The sequence below is a fragment of the Orbicella faveolata genome, unplaced genomic scaffold, assembly GCF_042242905.1.
Source record: "Orbicella faveolata isolate gen_17 unplaced genomic scaffold, um_ofav_v1 contig_47, whole genome shotgun sequence".
Lineage (NCBI taxonomy): Eukaryota > Metazoa > Cnidaria > Anthozoa > Scleractinia > Merulinidae > Orbicella > Orbicella faveolata.
Genome location: NW_028301577.1, coordinates 7202594 through 7226166, shown reverse-complemented (window position 1 = coordinate 7226166; position 23573 = coordinate 7202594). Strand labels below are relative to the sequence as shown.

General features: G+C 39.6%; 2 protein-coding genes across 2 annotated transcripts; one reads left to right on the top strand and one right to left on the bottom strand.

Moving 5' to 3' along the window:
* Nucleotides 1–1864: 1864 nt before the first annotated feature.
* Nucleotides 1865–14719, top strand: LOC110051898 (T-box transcription factor TBX5-like). The gene is made up of 7 exons (XM_020757987.2): nucleotides 1865–2378; nucleotides 2511–2781; nucleotides 6270–6543; nucleotides 9270–9440; nucleotides 13367–13434; nucleotides 13534–13697; nucleotides 14337–14719. Exons 1-7 carry the CDS (start codon nucleotides 2231–2233, stop codon nucleotides 14585–14587), a joined length of 1347 nt encoding a protein of 448 aa, XP_020613646.1. The 5' UTR covers nucleotides 1865–2230; the 3' UTR covers nucleotides 14588–14719.
* Nucleotides 14720–15707: 988 nt separating this feature from the next.
* Nucleotides 15708–23543, bottom strand: LOC110051896 (uncharacterized). The gene is made up of 8 exons (XM_020757980.2): nucleotides 22675–23543; nucleotides 22181–22283; nucleotides 21624–21692; nucleotides 21113–21252; nucleotides 20874–20942; nucleotides 19730–19817; nucleotides 18621–19145; nucleotides 15708–16737 (listed from the first exon to the last, which is right to left on the bottom strand). Exons 1-8 carry the CDS (start codon nucleotides 23506–23508, stop codon nucleotides 16508–16510), a joined length of 2058 nt encoding a protein of 685 aa, XP_020613639.2. The 5' UTR covers nucleotides 23509–23543; the 3' UTR covers nucleotides 15708–16507.
* Between the last annotated feature and the right edge of the window lie 30 nt (nucleotides 23544–23573).

Below are 23573 nucleotides of genomic sequence, written 5' to 3'. Positions count from 1 at the left end.
AACCTCTGCTTAGTTCTAGTAGTGATTTGAAGAGCAGTATCAAACAGACCTAACGGGGTTGCAAAAAATTCTGAACCAGTACCTTGCGTTACCGTAAGATATTTTTCAAGTACAGTAGAATAACTTTATTTCTGCAACAATTTTCACCGTGTTACCGCTAGACCTCCGCAACATTGCCGATGTTGCGGAGGGCTAGCGACCGGGCAACTGTGGGTATAGGAACATGTTGGGCCCGCCCCTTCCTTGGTGGTTTTTAAACTCTTGGTGCTTTTGCTACTACAAAATATGAGACAATATCGCAGTTTTCTCTTTCTCCAGGTTTCCGAAATCTCCAGGATTCTACTTCCCCAACTCTCCTCTCCTGCATTGCGTTAAGTCAGTTTCCGCCCACTTCACTCCCTGGTTTTCGTCTTCCGTCTCCTTCCTCATTAATCATCCATTTCCTATCCGTTTGGCTATCCGGTCTCGAACCCAAGAGATGAAGTGCCTTTCAACTTAAACAGTAAATTACTCGATATACAGTTTGCGTTTAGCCATGGATCAAAATGACCACTGAAATTAAAACTGTAATATCCTATTTACCGATACAGTTATCCTGTCCGCGTACGTTCAGCAATAATGGCAGCCGAATGTTATGCAAACTGGTCCTCTTGAAAAACGCTGATATCAGAATCTACGACAAACGTTCTTTTGGAGATGATTCCAAAGGTTTTTTTCTCGGCAGGACCTAATGGCTGTTTTACTAAGAGATAAGCTGTGTATCAGGGAATTTTTATCAAAAGCATTGTTTCTTCTGACACATTTTTTGTTCAGTTCCAAAGAAAACCATTCTTGTTCCTGCGCCTATTGAAAACACCCCTCTACAAGTTTCATAAGGTATTTTGAACTGAATCCTTAGTTCCATTGTCAAAGCTTGCCATTATACCAACGTTGTGTGTGCACCAACTAATCTACTCCCTTAGTTTCTCTTAGCAGACTAAGGGGGTCCTACCGAACAGTCCTGGAAAAGTCCCCCCTTCCCTCTCGACATTATCAATCATGTTCTGACTAGACAGATTCGCGCGCGTGCTTGTTTACGTGCGAGTAAGCATGTTGTTGTGAGCCTGGAATAAAATTCTGATGAATCAACGGCACGTCAAGTGATAGCTGTTCGAGAACAAGTTATTTCCTTCCCTTTTCTATCATACCTCTTATCATTACGAGTAAAGATTGTTGAGATTTCGCTGATATTTCTGCTGACAGATTTATATAATGTCGTGCGTTAAGCGTCAATGTTCCTCGGTCGGGGTCAAAAAGGCTCCCGGGCTGTGATGATCGATGATCGTTTTTGCCGTATATTTATAAGTGCTGCTTTCTATTATTGTTGTACAAAACATTAAGTGTCTTAATTTTCGGTCTTATAACCTTGATTTTGTTTTGGTTGCATAGACCACTTATTAAGGCACACCAAGCATGTTTTTGAGTTATTTCGTTTATGCGTTGTTGCATTCCTTCGTTCATTTGATACTGCTCAGTCCCTCGCGTTATAAAAATAGGAAACGGCAAAAATTCCCTTAGCATTCCAAGGGTTCGTCTAACCTCGCCGTGTCTCATTTTGGGACATGTTAAGCGCCAAAACAAACACACCTACTTGAAAACTAACGGATTACAGCGCATTTTGTCGAGTTAAGTGTGATAATATCTTTGTGGAAAACGGATTTCATCCACAGCGCCTCATTTACACCTGGTCTACAACAAGTTGACTGACACAAAGCGGCTGATGTGAGCAGCATGTGGACCCGCTGTGCCTTCCTGGATGGGGTTACGACCTCAAGCAATAAAACCCTAGCTTTTAATAGAGCACATGCATTAACAACCTTTCGTTCATCAATCCACTCCAAAATCCGCACCTGATGTGTCCTAGTACTTCACTGATCCTCAATTGTAGCGTTCATCTCAGATAAGCGCATCACTTTTGCGCGTGCATGGTCGCGAAGACCGACTTCGAATGAAAAGATCGTTTTCCAGCCTGCAAAATTCTATACTCCGCTATTGACAATGTGCCGTCAATTAACTAATTAATGGTCAAGGGATATGTTCCAGCCCTTGGCACGAATTTTAAGTTGCACGTATGCGGATTGGGCCATCTAGCACAAGAACATCACTAGAGAACACATCATCAAGCGACGCAAATCAGCAGTCAAATCTAGGCAGCCAAACTCGACCTTTTATCGGATATTAACTCCGTGTTATGGACAGTTCTGGATTTCTGTCTCCTAAGGCGAACGCTTTTTCTATTGCACACTTGATCGACAGAGCACAACTCGCGGACTTAGCATTTTTGCGCCAGAATCCGAACTACCACTGGAACTCGCAAATACTGCTTCGCGAAATGGAAGGTAAATTACTATGCGCGTGTAGAGTTGCGTTGCTCCCACATCACGCGCGCCATCAATCATTGCACCCGGAAAGCGTTCCTGTGGTTTTTCCTGAGGGTTCATTATCGTCTGTGCTTTTAACTTCTATTTCAGAGCGCCTCATGAACGTAGGAACAGGGAAGAGAGCGCCCATGAGAGGGGTAAATAACCAGCAGCTAATGCCGGAGGAGTCGGACGAAGAAAGCGACGCAGGTAACTCCCCTGCCTCGAGTCCTCCGCCAGTCCAATCTTCTTGCTCGCAAGCCGCCGCGTCAAGGTCATTATGCAACGGACTGATAAATGCACGAGTAGACTTGGAAATGAAGAGCTTGTGGGAGGAATTTCACTCACTGGGAACAGAGATGATTGTGACAAAAGCGGGAAGGTACTTTTTGAAACAAGTACTCCTTTAGTTAAAGCTGCTTTAGGGTTGGCCTTTTCGCTTCTTAGCTTAGCTCCACGTCGCTGTATCTTTGCCCTATCAAGGTTTAATCTACTAAATGTGGGCTTATTTAGTTATCATAAGATTTCTATTTTGTTTAATAATAGATACAGTGGTTTTTCATATCAGATTTCAAATTATGGTTTCCGTGATTTCGATGGAAGAATCGCATCCTCTCCCTACAACCGCAACCGAGAAATATCTTGTCTACAAACTTCAGGAGACATGCACAGGAAATCGAAAGCTCGAAGACAAAGTACCTGTGCTTAAAACGTCTTTCGATGTGAAAGAATAAATAGGGTGGCAATAAGTTTAGAGTCTCAATCTATATTTCTTGATTCTTGTTTATCTTTCATCGCAAATGAAGTTCTAGCGATGGTAGATGATTGTCCCATTGTCGCTCCATGGTGACAAACGACGGTAGACTGTATCCATGAAAGATTGATTATGATGAAAAGAGACCAGGGTGTAATTACGACATCTAAACACGAAACGGAACGAGCAATAAGTCGCTCGTTGACTGATGGCTCGGAGAAATTACACGAGAACAATAAAGCAATAAAAACACTGTTGAGGAAAGCGTAGGTGAAAATGAGAGATGAATTTAATCTGAAACATTAGCTGTGTGAGCTCTCCATTCTTCGTCTTAACTCTCAAACACGCGGAGAACAAAATGATCGCGCGCGGCAATTTTTATTTCCTCTCGCGTTTTAAGCTTTTCCATCGCTCAGTGACCCATGTCAAACTGAAACAAGAGAATTTTACACTTTTCTGAGTTTATAAGCTCTTGAAGTAGGAGTGCTTCTAAAAAAGACGATACCTCTGACCTTAAGTGATAAGATTATTTCGTATGATACAACTTTGGTTTAAGAGACTTCAGAGACCGTACCAAGCAAGACTTAAAAAGTAAGGGCCATAAACAGACCCAAACCAAATGTCTTTCTGTTAATTTAAATGGAGGGGTTTTAGCCACACGTTAACAAACATAAGGTACAATACGTTGATTGAAACCTAAAACAACCTCGTAATTAAGTTGAAAAAGAATCCTTTAGTTGCATTCTTATGCTTCCTCGGGGCAGAGTTTCAGTATCGTTTGAAGCGAATGACGTCAAATTAATTAACTTTAAAAGAGTTATCCTGCATAGCTAGCTTGAGAACTGAGACCATTTGCTATGTTCTTAGGTTTCGTCCCCTCACATGAGATCATCTTATGTGCATCAATGGAAATTAGTAATTGAACTTAAAAAGGTCGATTTTTTTGTTCACCTTCAAATCTTTTTTAAAAAATCATTTCCTTTTTGTTTGTTTCAATTGCTAATGTTTGTCATGATCTTGCAGTACTGTTTCTCGTTTTGAGACACAGACCTTGTGAAACTTTCCTTGTCTCTATCTCTTAATTTCTTTTTGCACATAAATTAGGCTTATTCAGAGTACTGTACGTACATGAACGAATGAATGGTTAATGCACCTATTCACGTATATATCTCTTTTTTCTTCTCAATGTTGCTTTGACTAAATTTTCTTTTAATTAGAGGAATTTCATTGAAGCTCGCAGTACTTGACACTACTTAACGTTTTGCTCGTCCTCCTTGCTGAGTCAGAACTAAATTGAAACCAGACTTATAACCATGTGGTTCCACCTTGTTAGCCTGTAGATCTGACGAAATCTTAATATTATAATGGGACTAACGTGGCATGAACACTCAAATGCATATAGTCTATCAGAAATATAATTTACTCCAACTCTTAAAAACGATTCTACTCTGACCTCGAGCTACACTATAGTGTAATCTGGATGAGCTGACTCTGAGTTCTTGGGCTGGTAAAAGTCTAATTTCTTCTAACAGTACAAGCAGACTGGAAGGGAGAATAAAGAAAATCATTCACTTGCTCACAGCAGTATTGTCCTGGTCATGTACCTCTTTCTCTGTTCACTTTTTTATCTTCCACATGAAAGACATACACTGAACCAGTAAACGTAAGGACATTCTGTGCTTTGAAGCAAGAGATCAGAGCTTTGTAAACATTGCATTGGCTGAAATTTAAGACCAGTCAGTACTATGTCGATGACTCAGCCTTAAAAACGTTGACGATTTACATTTTTTGTTGTGGTTTATGTTAGTCTCTTTGTTAGGTAGGATTTCTTCTAGTCGTTCATGTGTCCATTTTCTGTTAAACAATAGACAAGATTGATGATTATCAGAAGAGAACCACCATAAGAGATTTGCATCATCACTGTCTGTCTTTAAGCATGGTCTCTCTAAATTAAACCTCTTCGTAATGAATTAATTGTCTTATCTTGTCCTTCCAGGTAGCCATTTATTTTATTTTTAACGTTTTACAGTTTGTAATTGCATAGTTGTTAGCATACCCTTAGTTATTCAAGTCTTGTGAGGAAGCTTGAGAATCCTTCTGTTGCTGAACCACGTTTAATGAAGGTGGCTTCCTCAATAAAGATTTCCTGTCGTTGTTAATAAGCAACATACTTCATTTAATCAGTACATATTCCCTTTCAATCGAATTTAGCACCAAATTGCATTTCATAAAGTACCTTGATGAACATAGAACTCCACTTGAAGGTGCTGCTTAAAAGCCTTCAGCGGAATAGCTACCACCATGTAATGTTTTATCCTAAGACGTAAAAACTGGACGCACCTTATTCAGGAAACAATGCTTTTGACATGAAAGTGCTGCTAAGTAGCTTTCATTCACTAAATCAGTGTTCACACGGAGCAGCAAAAAAAAAAGATCTGCATAGTTGGGCGCATAATAGTCATTCACTTTCATCCCCAACCTAAAATGTTGAATCACTTTGTTTAGCACCATGTCAAAGAATTGCTCAAAATATATTTCGAATGGTCACACACTTCACAGATTTTAAAGTTAGGACTACCTGATACTGCATAATAAACAGTACCAAATGAAAGTACTTCTCGAAAGCTGTCAACTGAATGGTCTCACACTTGGTCTATGGTTTCATCCAGAGACTGAAAAGTTAGAATCATCTTGCACAGTATATGCGACAGTACCTCATGAAAGGACTGCTAAATAGCTTTCATTTGAATGGTTACACACTAAGGTTTCTTCACATTTAAAAGTTAAGACCACCTTCTTCAGTATAATAAACAGTGTCACACAAAAGTACTGACCATTTGAATGGTCACACACAAGGGATTCATCTACAGACTTTAAAAGTTAGAACCATCCTCTATACCATGATAAATAGTACCACATGAAAGTATTGAACAAAGGTTGTCATTCGAGTCAGTCATCAGGATAATTGTCAATTTATCGGCTGGAATTTATGTAGATGAATATATCGAAATTCACTTCTTTGTCAGTAAAGTTGACTTTTTTCTGTAGTAAAAATCACGTCTTGTGAGGATATTAAAACTCACTAACTGCCTTCAAACCACTTTAATTCTCTATAGACGTATGTTTCCTACTTTCCAAGTACGCTTACAAGGATTGGACCCCTCGTCCAAGTACATCCTAATGATGGACTTTGTACCTGTGGACGACAAACGTTATCGCTATGCGTTTCACAGCTCCAAGTGGCTGGTAGCAGGAAAAGCAGACTCCAGTGTACCCGGGAGAGTACACATTCACCCTGACTCACCCTGTACTGGACAGCAATGGATGAAACAAATCGTGTCTTTTGACAAACTCAAACTGACCAACAACCTCATGGACGACAACGGACATGTGAGCCATTTCCTTTATGAAATACCGTAAATTGCCGCATATAAGGCCTCCCGGTTTCTTTAAACCAAAACAACTATCCGGTTAAAAGTCCCTACAGCTTTCCTTGTTTTGAATTCGTTTTATTATGATGTTTTAAAGCTTAATTAAAAACCAGTAAATGAAAGACCTATTTCGATCAACACAGCTATAGTTCGTTTCAAAACAGTTTCGTTGTTCCAGTTATAAGCGCCCTTGGATATAAGCCCCTCCGTTTATAAGCCCATCCTAAACTCCTTACGAGGATGTATAACCCCAGGGCGTATAAACGGCAGTTTACGGTATACTATTATGTGAAAAAATGCACGAATGAGATAAGACTTAAACAGCTATCAGGGATAGCAAAAAAAAAAAATCCTTTTCCAATTTGATGAAGAAGTAAAAGCTGTGGTCACATGTTTAAAAAAAGGCGCGAATTTTGTGGTCTACGCCATCATATCCCTATCTTCTGATTGGCTAATATCCATGAACACGTGTTTTATAATAATGTTCTTCCTGTCTGGAAAGAACAATGGTGCTTGATAGCTATTACCTGAATAGCTTCACGTACGCGCTAAGTACTAGTTCATGTTGTTTATTTAATTCTTATGACTGAATTCCCGAGAAAAAATATACTCGGAAATGGTTAGAACATTAATTATGGTATTAATTAATTTTTGCTGTACTGTGAACCACGTTTCAAGAAATTGCATGCAGAACTACATTTTCCGACTTGTTATTCTAAACCTTGGTGGGCCGAAATCTTTTCTCGTCACTTAGAGTCTTTAGGTCTAAAATTTCAGGATGTGCTTTGTTTTTGTTTTTACGAATTAGGTGCGGAAATTCTTGTTACTTACCTAAAATCCAAACACTTAATTTGATTTTATAATCCCTTTCCAGCACCCTGGGCGGCACTGGTTTAGTTAGACGAGATCCCATGGCGGTTTAACCGAAAATTTACGTGATTTTGATCAACAAAAAGACAATGAATATCTTGACGAGTTGGTTCAACTTTGATTTTTCCCACCTTGAATTAAAAATAGTGATCGTTAAAACAAACCACTTGGCATTCCATTAACCTTTACATCAATAATCTTCTCGCAAAACCCAAATAACTTGTCCCTGTACGAAGATATACTATAAACATTTGAGTATCTCTCTTATGGAAACATCCTTTATTTTCGCGCCAGTTAAGGTCTTCGTTTGATCCAGCTTATACCAAAGAAGGCAATAATCGCGATTTTTTTCCTTAGCTGTTGTTATTATTGGCAGCAACTAAACAAAAACATTTTCGTTGACCACTGACTTCAACTTGGGGGACATAATCCCTGATTATTACACTTCGCTTACGTTTTAAGAGAAGACAGCTCCGGAAAATTTTTTAGGAAGCAATTTTGATTGACTGTCTGCACGGATTATAAGTTTGCCAAGAAAAAAGTGGATCTTTCGGCACTCAAATTATCGTAGATTTGGGTTCATAAAATGAGATGATGGCTAACCGCGAGATATAATGAACCGACGAGTTTGTTTTGTTTTCACTATCAGAAGGAGAAAAAAGACTGTCTATTGATTTAACAACCTTTGATTATTTCATTAGCTTTGGCTCGGAACACGTCACGTTGATACGCGGTGCTACTTCGCAACGTCAGCAAACACGCAGGAAAGATGACATTTCTATGGCTATCGAGAAAAATGATCGCACAACCCTGTCATTCTAATCTCTCCACAGTGCGCATACCGAGAAAATACAAGTTGCTCGTGGAATATTCCATGGTATACCACGAGAAAGTATTGTACAACTAGTATTTACAAACTCTATAACTTTGCATGGAATCAGAGTCACTGCATAGTGCTTATCGAATTACAGAACCTTCCCGAGCGATCACTTCTCGCGCGGTAGCAACCCACATGTGAAAAGCTTTAAGTTTTCTTCAAACCTGAAATATAGAACCCTCTTAATTTGAGTATTACTTAAGCTCGGCAATATTAACTGGTCGCCTACTTGAAGCTCGCTAGTGTCCTTTCAAAGTTCAGAGTTATGCTTGTTTCCCACACTTGACACAAGTGACATGTTTTCACGCACTTGCATTAAGCTTGGATAAGGTGGCTACGCCCGCCGTACGAACTGCAGTCAAAACCGAGCTGTCCTAAACGACACGATAATCTTTTTTTTCGTCGGTAGCTAACAAACGTCATGTTGATTTGGCCTCTTCTAATACTTAAATTGCGAATTCTAGGTTTAATTTGACGAGGTAGAACGTATTTTGGTCATAATAACACAACTATTATCCTACCTGGCGACACTCGACGAACTACGAGCGAGTTGCCGAAATCGAGCGACCCAATTTTGGCGCCAAATTAAAATTTTGCAAATGTAAATGTTTCATATTTTTCACTTTTTACAATCTGATACGGTTTTCTGAATTCTAAATTACTTTTCGTGAATATTCAATGCCGTCTCCAGTGAGAAAAGTTGCCCGACTTTAACGTCTTTCTTCTTGCAACATGCATTGACGTCAAGACAGCACAAATTTTCCCACCTGCTGAATTCTTATTGGTCAATTCAAATTTCAGGCGCACCAGTCGTATGTAAAGTACACCAGTTTAAAATATTTTCCCGCGCTTGGCACAGGCTATGTGTCTTTAATTCGAGTTCTGATTGGTCCACGAAACGTTTTCACAGTAACGATTGGTTCTTGTTTGTCTGACAGATTATCCTCAACTCGATGCACAAGTACCAGCCTCGATTCCACGTGATTCTCGACGAATCAGAGAAAGGAAGCTCTAGAGCAAATCTCCATGAAATGAACAAGGATCACCTGCGCACCTTCATCTTTGCTGAAACGCAGTTCATGGCCGTCACAGCTTATCAGAACCACATGGTATGTGTTGCACAATGAATGTGTTTTGTTTGGTCAGCATACGAACTCTCATTCCTCGTATTCTTGCATTTTTCTATTTCACTTTACGAGAATTTTATTCCACATCAAGACAGTTTGCTTGGTAATGCTCATGACCATTATGCACCTTTTGTATATTGATATTGTCTTGGAGAAATTTGAAGTTCATCATTGGAGGTCTTACAACTTGACCCTTTAAACAAATTTTCATTATTGGCCTTCCTTTTTCGCACGAATCTCTAGTTGAGAGAACTACTATCGTAGATTATAGCTTGGATTCAAAGATCTCGGTTTTTCAGCAATTACATCTTTCAATTCTGCTCGTGAAGAAAACTGAACTCGTTTTTACTCATATTCAAAGATGGCGGATTTTAACTATCATGTAGTTACCTCATGTATGCTATAATGAACTATCCTCGTCCCATCTACATTGTAGTCATGTTCTTTGTCGATATTGTTACCATCACAGCATTTAGACAATACATCTCTAGATCAAAGCAACAAACAAAACTCTCTTCGAAATTAAACTTGGCTTGGACTCCCGGCTGAACATTTAATTAACTGCAATCCGGGTCAATTCTCTTGGGGTACGAATAGAAATGAAGGTCGGCAAAATTGTACCTTTCCGCTTCTCTTCCCTTTGGTGTACTGGGGGCGAGTTGACGGGTCGTTTTTATCACAATCAGCATTTCGTGGTGGAGGAAGAATACTGAAAGAATCTGTGTAACAACATTTTCAAGCCCTCTTTGAGTACAAAGCTATGACTTTATAGCTGGTTTTCACATGACGTCACCAAAATTCGAACTACAAAACTATTGATCTTCCTGAGATTATACTTAAATGATGTATAAGAGCAGCTGAAAACTAATATTCATATAAATTTTCGCTCCGAATGGGTTCTTGGTTTTGTGATACACTACGCTTGAATTTCTAAGCTTTTACGTGACGCGGCATTTACATGACGGCCTAGAGAGCTGTCATGATGGTTAAAAAAGTGACTTATTTCGGGGAACTTGGCTATCTGAACAGTTCATGACTTAGAAAAAATATTATTTTAATGTTTTAGAGTTCCTTGAGGGATAAATTCACGCTTTTGTAGCAAAACTCAGTGACAGATGTTTCTGTTGGTTTCCGGCCGCCATGTTGGTGCCCATACGGATGGGCACCAGCATGGCGTCTGCATACAAATCTCTATAAATTTGGGTAAAAAATTTCTCCGCATATCTCGCATAAGAAAAATTGCTGTGACCAGAATTTTGGCGAGAGTCTTTGTATATTTACCTTCTTTCATTTCCCAGATTCTGGACTTTATCTATTGACCGGTTTTGATATTTATTTTGATCTATTTTGAATTGCGTGACACTGAAAACCAGCAATTGGCCAAGTGTATTTTGCGCGAGTAATCGTCCAGAAAAGTATTAAGAAGTTCGTCTTTGAATTCTGTTTAAACTGAGTTCAAAGTTTAATAGAAGGCCAAATATTTTTTGTGATGTTCAAATCTATTTTTTTAAGTCGGCCAACAAAAGACAAAATGGTAGTTTACAAAATTACAAGAGTAGAGAAGGTTGAAAAGGCATTTTGCGCCATGTTTGAACATTATAAAAAAGGGCGGGAAAAACTGCACACTGTTCTATTGGGGAACGTCATACCTCCAGAGGCCTGGAGTCGATTTGTAACAAATGTCCACAACGTTAACCTCCACTACATTGACCAAGGTGAAAGAAGACGGAGTAGATGTTTATCAGTAATCAGTTCAAGCAGCATAGGTGTGATATGACATTCTCGAAGGTGTCTAGATAACCCTGCTTAGTTTGTTTGCCAGCGTCGTCGCCGGTTCTTGTGACTGAGGCCGGTTTTCTTGTTAAGCCATATTCAATAATGTGGACCGTTCATTTCCAGCTCAAAGATAAAGCATTTGAAACCAATTATAAAGATTACGCATATGAAGATTGCATCGACAGGTCAATATGAGTCACTGCCAAGCATAGGTTATAGTTCTGTTCTTATTTGATGACAACTTCGATAGACGTTTTTCAGCGTGTATCAGAATTCTAACTTGGATGGGCTTGAGGGCGTAAAACAACTGAAATCAATTAACTGTCTCAATATTATTTATTTTCTAATTTTCATTTAACAGGCCAAGTTTGGTAGTTAGCAAAAACATGTAAAACAAGACTGTAGTAGCTATATGTCCTAATGGGACCTTCAAATATTCTTAATTGATTCACTTTAATGACAATGCCACAATTTGTATGACAGAATTCAAAACTTCTCAAAATGCTCCATTCCGCATGTAATTTCTTCTTGTTACCACCATTAATCTCTTAAGAAATTCTGGGTAAAGAATATTAATTTTGTATGACTGACTGAAGTGCCCGACAGTCATTGTTCACATATAAACAAACTCCATACTTTGAACCATCGCTAGCGTGAGTGAAAATAAAGAAAAAAACTTGGCTATAGTCGGTAGCACCTTGTTTGTGTGTTTTGTAATTCAATTTATTGACCGCAGCAAACAATAATTCTATTGAACTAATCGGATTCCAAAGAGATTTTGGTTGGATTAGATGACACTGCACGATAATTTGTAAGGGGTTTTGCTATTTTAGTTCTGTTTATTGGTGTGTTTTGTTGTCTTGACCTGGAATGAAGTGCCTCAAGGCAAAAACGTACTGTGAGAAAATCGGAAACTGGAGTCAAGTAATTGTCCGTCTCGAGTGTAATCCCTGAATGGGGCCGACTGTGACAAGTTATCGAAGCAATTACATTACTTCCAGATCGTATTAAAACAGTTTACTCATTTTAGGAACGATCTGTGTGAATTTAAAGATGGCAGATGTCTCCAAGGGATGCTCTTGCACTGAAATACGGTCTTTTGTTTTCACTGCCATCGACGACAGCAAGCGGTTAAGGAATTCTGCTTGATATAACCGATTTACATTTGAGTATTTTTGAGACTAGCTTTCACAGGTACAAGGTGCACTTAATTTAACAAAATGTGCTCAAGAATTTTATTCTTGTGAAAAGCTTAAACCATCACTTATATAAATCTTAATAATGAATAGCAAACCACCTGAATTTCTCCATAATTTCATTATACTATCCACCATACGTAAAAGATAATTTTTATGCTATACATCTGTTCTAGAAAACACTCTAATTGAAGTGTGCTGTAATGCCTACGTGAGAGTTTAAAATACCTAGCATCGTTGTATGACCCACACCCTTCAAATACTCTTTGCCCCTGTTTAATTGGATTATCTTGCACGATTACAACAAGCTATGTGAAATAATACCTGTTAAAAACACAGTTTCTAGTAGCTACTTTAATTGAAGTGTTAGTTTACTTAAAGTGCTACTTGTGCCCAATAAACATAGGCACTTGGCCTTAGCGAGGCAGTATACTTGGTCGGCTAATCCTACTTCAGTTAAGTCCATTATAGCGTCGGAAGAGCTCAATAAAAAATTATTAGAAAAATGTCAAAATGTTGTTTTGTCAGCCACGACATGTACTTAATTACAAATGAAGTATTTTGATTAAAGGGCAGTAATAGGAAAACCTTGTTTTCATACCGCAAACTCTTGCCGAGTCAAAGACATAAGCCATGCGCAATCAAACCTTTGCAAGGGATATGGAAAGATTCTAAGGTTACTGGCTCGGTAGGGACTTCCATTAGTATGATCAATTGTTCCGACTGAAAATTCAAATGAAACAGTTCTCTGGACAATAAAATTTTCTGGGAAAAAATAATAAAATAATGTACGGTTGTACTATTTTTTGGATTTTGGATATTGACTTAGAGATGTAAATTAACCGCCATCGAGCTCAATATAAAATGCTAACGTTTTAAACTTTAAGCCACAACAAATACAAATCTGTTTAACATTATGAAATGTTCTATTTTCAGATAACCCAGCTCAAGATTGCCAGCAACCCTTTTGCTAAAGGCTTCCGGGACTGCGACCCCGATGACTGGTGGGTATTTTCATCGGTCTCGTCCTCAGAACGATCACAAGGCTGGCTAAAAACGAAACAACAATCTCATAAGAAATAACTATTTTCTCCCCTGATTAGTGTAATGGAAGTCATGAAGCAACTTGACCAAGGAGAAATAGCAGCGACAGCTCGTGCCAGGTTACATGGAGACATGGTAGCTCAGAGAAACGAGGTCCAAGTACCTCGTCCTCAGGCCCCCCGGCCAGTGCCTCCTGCTATGAATCCAGCTTTTTCGTATCCTGGTGAGGAATTTTTTCAGAACAAGTCTAACAAAACATCTCGCTTTATTCATTTCATAGTTGTAAAATTACCTTAATCTTCAAACAGAGCGCGAACAAGCCCAAGGGTACTTTACTTAAGATAGCCAGGCATTACGTTCTTTGAATTGGGAATAATAGACCAATTTCGATGTATTAAAGTTCAGCCTAAAACAATAGACCTCAGCACGGGGCTCTGGGGAATAGCTACCGAGTTTGTGGGGTTTATTCTCCAGAGGCTCGTGTTGAGGTGTATTGTTTTAGGCTGAGTTTTAATATATCGAAATTGGTCTATTGAAAAAATACTGACTTTGTTTTGCAACTATAAGCCAACGGCTTCTGCTAAGAGTTTAACGATTTCTGAATCAGATATGCAGAGAGTTTATTCTAAAATTATCCAACGAATTGTTAATTATTCCCCAGTTGAACACAAGAAGGAGAAGAAGGCGCCGTATAATACCGTCCCCATCTTGCTTAACAATCTTGAGGCTTTTTGACTAAAAAGCTGTGGCTAAATCAATTCTAAGAATCGAAATTCGGGCTAGAAAAGTGCTTTGTTTTCCTAGAAATAATACTCATGGATGCTGAAGGGACTTTCCTTATTCTTAATTATATTTATATCAGGTCCGTATGAAAACAGAGGAACTCCGCTGACCCACGTTCCCAGAAGCCTTCCTAATTCTTCGCCGCCAGGAGGATACCTTCCCATGATGCCCCAAATGATGGGACACGTGGGACCTAGTCCGATGTCGCCGACATCTCCGACCAGCCCTGGATATGGTCAGCGTACTTACCAATCTCTGCGCATGCACAGGGCAATGCCATATCCCACAAGGCAAAGCAGGTCTTCTTCTAGCGATGAAAGTATCCAATAGTAAATGCACTAGTAATTTAAAAATTGGATTGAAACTGGATTTTACGAAGAGAACTTTTCAAAGTAGAAGTTTCTCAGACGATTGTTTTTGTACATATACAAATTTAATAAAGAATTTGTTTTCAATTTAGAATCTTTCTCAATTACTGGGTTGTATTTTTTTTTTTTTTTTCACGTGCGACAAAGTCACTAACTAATCTAAAATGTAGTAATCAGTTGGAAAGGTATTTAGCTTTTTTAACTCTACATTTCCTCTATTTATTTAAGCTCCTTTTTCAAACTACGCCTTTTGATTTTGTTCTCATTTGGCCTTTAGTATTACTTTAAATACAGTTTGAAATAAAAGCCCAACTATATATATCTGAATGATTTTGTTGTTAATAATAATACCGAGCTTACGAACAGACCCTTTTGAGTCATCGACGACAAAAGGAAATGAAATGCTCTCTATGTGCATTTCTTTGCCGCGTATTTTCGACTTTAGAGTCAAAACGTCAGGTTTTAAACGTTAGAACGCACGAAATATTTCAAGTGGATAACTACGCTTGTAACACCATTGCAACTGTTGAAATGATCGATAATTATCATTGTTCAATAAGGATTCACTGTTTCAGAACGGTTGGTTGAGTTTTTTTCGTGTTCTTTTCAGAAATACCGTTTAGTCTGGCTGACAGGGTAGCGGAACTTGGGTGCAAGGAAACGCGTCCGATTAGAAATGAGCTGCTGACTCAAATTAATAAAGCCCCAGTGTCGTTTGTAAAATGTAACTGACTGGATAGCTCTGCAGGCTTGCTTAGTCGACTCGGGCAGTTATCCCGAACTTCAATGAAATTCAAGGTTTTAAGATTTTCGCATACACTTGTTTGTTACAAGCATGAGGCAGCCTCACGATGCTGTTTTAGTTACTCAGCCAGTTCCCAGGATGCTGTGCGCACCAAGCCAGTAACTGCTTCTGAATGGCCCATCGCCTTTGGACGAGTTTGGACTGGGTCGGACTCGGGATAGAGTGCTTGATAAGTCAGGCGCTTCGCGAACTTTGATTGACGAAACTAATCGAAATAGCGGTTATCACACAAAACAAACGCACATCTACTCTAAACTACACTGGAAAACACAGGGTAAGTCTACTTAAGCTATTTTATTTCAATTTTGCAAACAGAATGAGCCGCTCTTTAGAACGATGTTTCTGTTCCATACATTTCTTTGTAGAAAATCCAGAATAACGAACAGAAATGTCACACAACACCACCTTTTATCACGAGAGTCACGTTTCACACTCTGGCTAATGATCAGTTTAAAGAAAAACTGATTATACGATGGAAGTGAAATAAGAAAAAAAGTAATGCATAGCTAGATCCGAACCACATTCGTTTTATTTGTTTAACCTCTCCAACGCAGAGTAAGACTGGAAAGAGTTGGCCGGACTGAAATAAATAGGTACCAGTCTCCTTATTCGGCCGCGCGGTCACCACCTACCACAGAAGCCGGACAGGAACCAGAAAACACCATTCTCTATTTTCCAATTGCCCATAATGCACCATGTTTGCCCCCCAAATTTTGCATAAACTATTGTTGTGAAATGCTCTTGGGAATATGTAGACCTCCCAAGAAAACTGGAAAAGAGACTATACACTCTAATGGAAAATGGCACGTGCTTCATATCTTTTTGGTTCATTTACGCACATATATATAGCAATCAATTTCATCAATGAAGGCGTTAAGAAGGCGAAATTGTTTGACTCTTTCACGAGCTGCTAACCTGTAGAACAAGCGGCTTAGCGGGATATAGTGCGATCGCGATACACGCACGCGAAGCGCGAGGACGCGCGCGGAGTGCGAGTAAACTGCAAAACTGATTGCGTGCATGTTAGATGTTAGACCGTAATCACAACAGCAAACTGTCTATCGTTTATTTTTACACCTATGTTCCAGTCTCGTTTAGCCTTTCATCTCTCTTTTCTTTCAATCTCGTCATGAGTTTCTTCGTATTCTCGGTTCGTTCCCCTTCCTCCATTCCGTCCCAGTCGTCGGCTTCAAGTTCCCGACCAAATAGTTCAATCTCGGCGTCTTTGTACTCTTGGGAGTTTGTATCTAAAGAGTCTCTAGTCTTTGCGTCAAGGTTTCTTCGCTGTTCCTCTGGGCCGTGAGCCACTGTAACAAAGCAAATTCAGATTTCAATGCAAACTCAATGACTGTCGCGGGATCCAACGGGATGACGCATGCGGGTTGTCCTAGTCCGCGTGTGCGGTTTCATTGCGCGGTTATATTGCGCCACAGGAGGCTAAAAAACGCAAGCCTTACAATTTTTATAAATGGATAATGCGTAAAACACCATCAACATTATTTTTATACACACGTAGTTTTCAGCCTCAAACCGTACTTGGACATTTGCGTGTCCTTTCAACTACTCAATACTCGGTACTTTTGCTTTATGTCAAAAGAAAAGTCCCCTCATTTTCTCTTGTTTATGTTTATAGATGTTTTCAGTCAGTAGTTTTTTGTCAACTTACGAAAAAAAACCAAGCTTTACAACAATGAACTAAGCATCGACAGGGTTTAATACAAAAGTCATCCAAATAAAGTCTTCAGGAGCAGGCTAAGGGACCGTTCATTTTTTATCAGGTAGGGGGGGCTGGTGGGATTTGGGGGGGGGGGCCATGCGAAAAAAATGGCTTTCGAGGAGGGGCCATCCCAAAAAAATAAGGGAAAAAGGGGGGTCACGTGAAATATTTTAGTAAAACTTTAAAATGGCATAATGTTTGAATATCAAAAAAATTGCTATAGAATAAACATAGAAGGCAGGATACAAATTTATTACAAATTTTCCTTCTGCTTTGAAAAAACGTTTGGCGACAAAAAGCATTTGTACCTACTGAAAAGAAGTATTTAACACTGTTATTTTCGAATGCAACTTTCACTGGCACTCATCTTCATCTTCGCTGTCGTCGAGTTCTTCGTCGCCGCTTGTGCTGCTATGGGAGTCTCTTTCACCGATGCTGCAAGAAGCAGCAATGCTTTCCGTCAGAGTGTACTCTTCAGGGTACATGAAGATGTAAACATAATCTCTGACTTCCTGCTCAAGGTTGGTGGTGATTCTGCTTCTTGCAGCATTGGTGAAATAATTCCCTTCCAAGAGCTGTGCGATGTATGGCCCATCTCTTCTAAATAACAACGTGGCAACATCCTCAACTTTAATACACTCTTCCGGGACGGCCGTTCTAGGAGGGTACACAAGGCATTGTGGAAGATCATTTCCTAGCGGGTTTCCAACACAGATTCCATAAACTCGTTGGACGTTGTTTTCAGTCCGCTTCCTCTTTCTATCATTTGACTTTCTGCGGTTTTCTTTTTTCCTTCTCCTTTTGTTGATGTGCTGTTTGAGTATGCCCTTGAATATGCTGTTATAATTGCTCTTCTTATTTTCTAGTGCTTCAATGTCCTGCGTGACCTTCGTCAACTTAGCTTCTATACATTTGATCTGTTTTACATTAAAACTGTGGGCATTCATCAATTCAGATGAGGGTGATGCCAATGAGAGGCCAAATGCCACACGCTCAGGGCGAGCCATAACTAGGAGATCCGAAATTGACTTCTCTTTCTTTTGATTTGTTTTTCAAACAACAGCTCTCTGTAGTATAGGGATTGTAAATATTGTCTTCACAGTGAGCACAAAACGTGAAGTAGGGGGATAATAGAGAAATATTAAAAAAGTTGAAATCTAAATATTGTTTGTTCAATTTTTTTTTTGGGGGGGGGGTCATCCCAAAAAATGACCGCTATAAGGGGGGGCCATGTGAAAAAAATTGGTAAGCTGAGGGGGGGTCATGCGATTTTTAAATGGTGCTTCCCAAATCCCACCAGCCCCCCCTCCCTCATAAAAAATGAACGGTCCCTAATTGTCGGAATAAATTATAAATATTTCACATTTGTCTCTGGTCTTTACGTCTGAAATTTTTAGGACTTATTTTCGAAGAGACGAGAGAAATATTCAAAGGATTTCACCAGGGTTAGGATTTAACGAAAAGAGCTCTTACCCGTATCAATGCTCTGTAGTGTTGCTCCCAACAAAGACCGTACCAGGTCCTCAGCCTGTTGGCGCGAACTTCCCGGAGGATGAGGACTAGGTTGAGCTGGAGTCGGCACCACGGAGGGTACACCAGAAGAGGGTGCACCAGAGGAACGTACACTTGGACTGGGCGCTGGCGTGCCGTGCAGTCTAGCGAGTTCAGCCTGCAAACGAGCTATCTCTTCATCCTTCTGTTTTTCAGCCGACGCTCGCTCGCGTCGTTCGCGGTCCAGCTGTTTCTCGAGCGCTACAATCTCTTCCCTCTCTCGTTGTTTCTCCGTTTGAAACTCTCGTCTCATCTCTTGTTCGCGGAGTCGCCGCTGCTCCTCCTCTTCTCGTTTCCTTCTCGCTTCTTCTCGTCTTTGTTCCATGAGAAGTCTTCGTCGTTCTCCCTCTCTTTCTTCGCGAGTCAGTCTCCGGTCTTCGACTCGCTGTCTGCTGGGAGGCTGTCCTCGGAACCACCATGACCACGGCTGCGCGGACCTGCCAACCGCTAAACATGACAACAAAATAATGATAGAACTATCTTTATCTTTAATATCTTTAATAAGTATACTCCTTAAACAGTGGAACTATACTAGGAGTTTAAAATAACATAATAAAAGCACGTAATAAATAATTACAATATGTATATATACAATAAAAATCATAAGTTAGTAAAAGATAAGATAAAATAGATTAAGTAAAATCTCGTCGAGACAAGTTAGGACGTCTGGATATACATTTTACAAAAAGATTTAATGGAAGTAGATTAATTGTCCTCTTGAAGCTATGCCGTCAGTCTTTGGCACAAGGTTTTCGTCAACCCCTTCGACGTTTCACCGAATACTATAAACTGATCAACAAATGAAAAAATAAACTCCGTGGTATGAGTAAAACAAGATTAATAGCAAAGAAGGCACATCTCGTTCACTTGCCCAGTATAAAACCAAACCAATTACGTCCTAATAAGACTATTCAGCCAATCTCAAACCATAGTAAAACCAAAACCAAAACCAAATTCATTGCCTGATTACTCTCGACACTCATTTAAAAACCGCTCTAAAGAACCTAACGACGAGGAAATAAATCTCATACTTGCGACTGGATCCACGAGAGGTAATTCAGACCCATGAACCTCTTCGGTCACTTGCTTCTGCCAGTCATCCATGAAATGGCGGTCAATCTACAGACATTAATAGAGTAGAACAGGATCAGCGTTGATACCCACAAAACTACCATAGTTTTCTGGAGAGACCAGCATACCCAACAGTTTCAATGGGAAACGTTCCAAAAACACAAGCGCCTTGTTTTTAAAAGAGCCATGAAGATAACCAAGAAATTTCCGGTGGTCATTAACCAATCAGAAACCTCTACGATCACTCACGAGAGAACGAAGGCATAACCTTATCTTCCCGCTAGTTGCTGCGACTAGTTAGTAACTATATGTAGGATTCAACGTGGGAATTTTTATTTTAGCTTGCCATTTATGTATGCAAATTAGGACTATTTAAATGCTACGGTTTCCTAGCGCGCCAATCTTTTCAACGTTTTCTCTAGCTTCAAGTTAATATTGTTGCGGAATCTATTCTACCTAGCTTCACCGTCATCGCTACAGTCAGGAAACATTTGTAAGTCTTTATATTCTGTCCTGTATTTCTCATATCGCTCGGCTCTTCTTCACATGTATTTTTATTTATTTTTCTAGTCGAACCTCGCTCGCTCTATCTTTCAATTCTCAAAGGGCTCCTTGAGTCTCTTCAACAGAGCGTGAGTTCGAAATCTCTAGACGTAGCGTCAACAAGAACTGTAAGCTACACTATATATGCCTCTGTTTCTTCTCAAAGACGAGATTTCCGCATGGCAAAGTTTGGAAAAGTTATCTGTTATTCAGCCTGGACAATGAAACCACAGATTAGTCTTATGATGATGCTCACCGTCCGCTGTCCCCTTAACAAACTTTTAATTCAGTTTTGCCGTCTTTTTGAGATTTTGGGGGTTCTGTTTGAAAAAGAAACGGCCGTAACAACCAAACAGCCAACGCAATAAGCCAATCAGTACTCGCACTGTGACTGGTACAAAGCGCGCGAAAACGCGCGTAAGCCAAGTAACGGTTAGTTATTACTTTGCTCTTGATTGGTTTAAAAGACTTGAGCTGATTGGTCAGACATTCTGTTCTGGTTAGAGCCTCTGATTGGTTAGACACTGCAATGGTTTTACAAACCAAACCAAATAGACCTACCACTGTTTGAAATTCTCTTATGGTTAGTGCCTTGCTCTTTGCAAGTAAAACTTCCTCAACCTCCTTCGGCTAGTCAGACAGGAAAAAGAAGAGAAATCATGTTAACCTCACGTATTGTTTTATATTGCCTCTCATCGTAGGCACGGAATGCGTGCAAAAAGGCCGTGGGAATAAAATATTGAATTGATTGTGATCTTTCGCTGATAATGAATATTTTTCAATACAAACTTAAGTCTCACATTGTGGCACGTTAGTATGTCCTCTCTCAGCAACATCAACATAGCAGAAGAGAATGTAGCAATACAGTGGAAGGATGAAAGCTTCATGCTCAAAATGTACTGATCCCAAATATAGCACACCACATCAAGAGAGAGAAAACCTGCAATGATAAACATTCATGATAAATGAAGAGATTTTTAACATTTCAAATTCCTTTGGGTTGCCTCTCTCACAAAAAGTGATTGCTTGCAAAAGGTGTTACTCAAAGGTTAGAAGTATATTGGACAGGCTCCAATGATTGAGCATTTATTTAAGAGGAGGTGTCTTATTAAAAGAGTTGGCTTCTTATATGTCCTTTTAAGGTTTCAGCTCAAGGTGGGTAAACCTGTAAGGAAGGTATCTGTTTTAAAGAGTGTTTGTTTAGAGAAATGCCTCCTGGAAGGTGTCTGCTTAAGGGAGGAATCCCCTTAAAAAAAATGTGTCTTTTACAAATAGCAGCAAGTAATGATTGAGAATCTAGTTAGGTCTTACCAACAAACATGCATCTTGCATAAGACCTCATGAGAGCTGCCAGACTTTCTGCCAACTGAACTGGTCGACCTGTTCAAATGGACAATTTTATGACCTGCTCACTTGATTATGACCATTAGCAAATCAATGTTTTTGTACAACCATAAACTGAACATCCATTAGGTTAACTGAAAGTAATCCATACTTACAGATATTACAGACTTAAGGTAAAGGTCAAGATCATTTAAATGTGTCAAAATTGAGTCAATAGTCTATTCCATCATGCAAATAAGTCTACAACTAGACCATTACTGACCACTGATCAGTCAATACACAATGGCATTCTTGGTAGAAATTATAGGGTGCATTCCATTGGGGTCAGTGATCCATGATTACTCACATCATAGCACATTAAAAGAACCAATGAATTCACTCTAGTCATGGATTCATTACCTACTTTGATGCTGCATGATCTGAGTGATCTTGGATCACTGATCCTGATCCAGATCCCCCCAAAGGTATGCACCCAAAGTCAGTTTGATGTAAATGCATTTTTTTCTCATCAACACCTGGTTTACCTTGTGAAAGTATTCTTTGTATTGTAGATGCAAGTTGTTTATCTTTTGTCTCCAGGATATCAGCCATTTTTATTCCATATTGTTTTTGAGCTGACTGGAATTCCTAAAGATAATATGTCAATAAAAAAAATGGGTTAAATAAAAAACTTCAAGGAAATTTAATACTTTTTATTAACCTGATTTTCAGCAGTCTCTACCAAAGCATATGAGGGATAAATGAGCATCAATTAAAAGAAATCGCTCTGGACAGTACAAATGCAAGACTCAGTGGAGGCAATGGAATGGAAGAGGAGGTCGATGATGAGTACAGGCATCCCACTGCAGCGTGGTGCGATGCCTTAATGATTAGTGCATTGGATAGCACTTTCAAGCCCTCGCCAGGGTCATAGTGTTGAACTCTCTCTGGACAAGACACTTAAATTTCCTGGGTCCTTCACAGGGCACAGGACACAAGACTGTAAAGGAGAACCCGATTTTTCTGACATGGAATTTACCTTCGATCGAGAATCCCTCATCAGTGGAGGTCTGGACTCCATAAAGGTAAAGTACACTTCAATAAAGTCTGCAATTTCCTCAGTATCAACCTCCTTCGCAGCACGGTCTGCTGCCATTACTTTCAAAAAAGGCAAGGCTAACAAGTAGTCTGTATCAACTATTGTTGATGTGCCCTTTATATTTACGTGCCGGTATGATAAGGAAGTTTTCATGATACTGAGAAGGGCTGGGTGAGTAGCGAGCTCATGAAAACTTGTTTCTGAGGACAAAAATGCTTCACACTTCTGGGTTATGGCCGCATCGTGTGGTGAAATCGTGTCTCGTTTGCTCCTTGAAACCTTTTCCAAATAGTCTTTGCGAACGATCAAATTCGCTAGAAACATTTTCCACACTGCTTTTCGCAACTCAGTTGGCAGAGGACGGTTTAGACAGGCAAAAAGTTTTGATCTTAAATCAGGCCATCTTCGCAACAAGTTGATGGCCGCTTTTGAGGCTCCTTGAAGAAAAAGTTCTGCCTTTGTGTGTGTATTCGATGGATCAATGAGCGTTTGCGTAACGTCTTCGTTGAGATTTCGATCAAGAACTTCTGACACTACCCCTACCAGCCTTTGATACGAAGAGCCGTCACGGACGAGTTTTGCCGCACGATCAAGAAACATGATTTTCTCTGAATCTGTGAGATCGGAGAAGTAAGAAACATGACTCTCGGTAAGTTGTTGTTGTACTGCATCGAACAGCTCTGAAGTCAAATTATTCCACTCGCTGGATTTTACGATATCTTCCTTTGAAAGTAGTAACCAAGAGGGCAACTTTGTTGTTGTTGTGGACGCCATGTTGAATTGACTGGTTGCTCAGGATGTGAGCCAGATGTTTGGTTAGCCAGCGGATTCGAGGATTT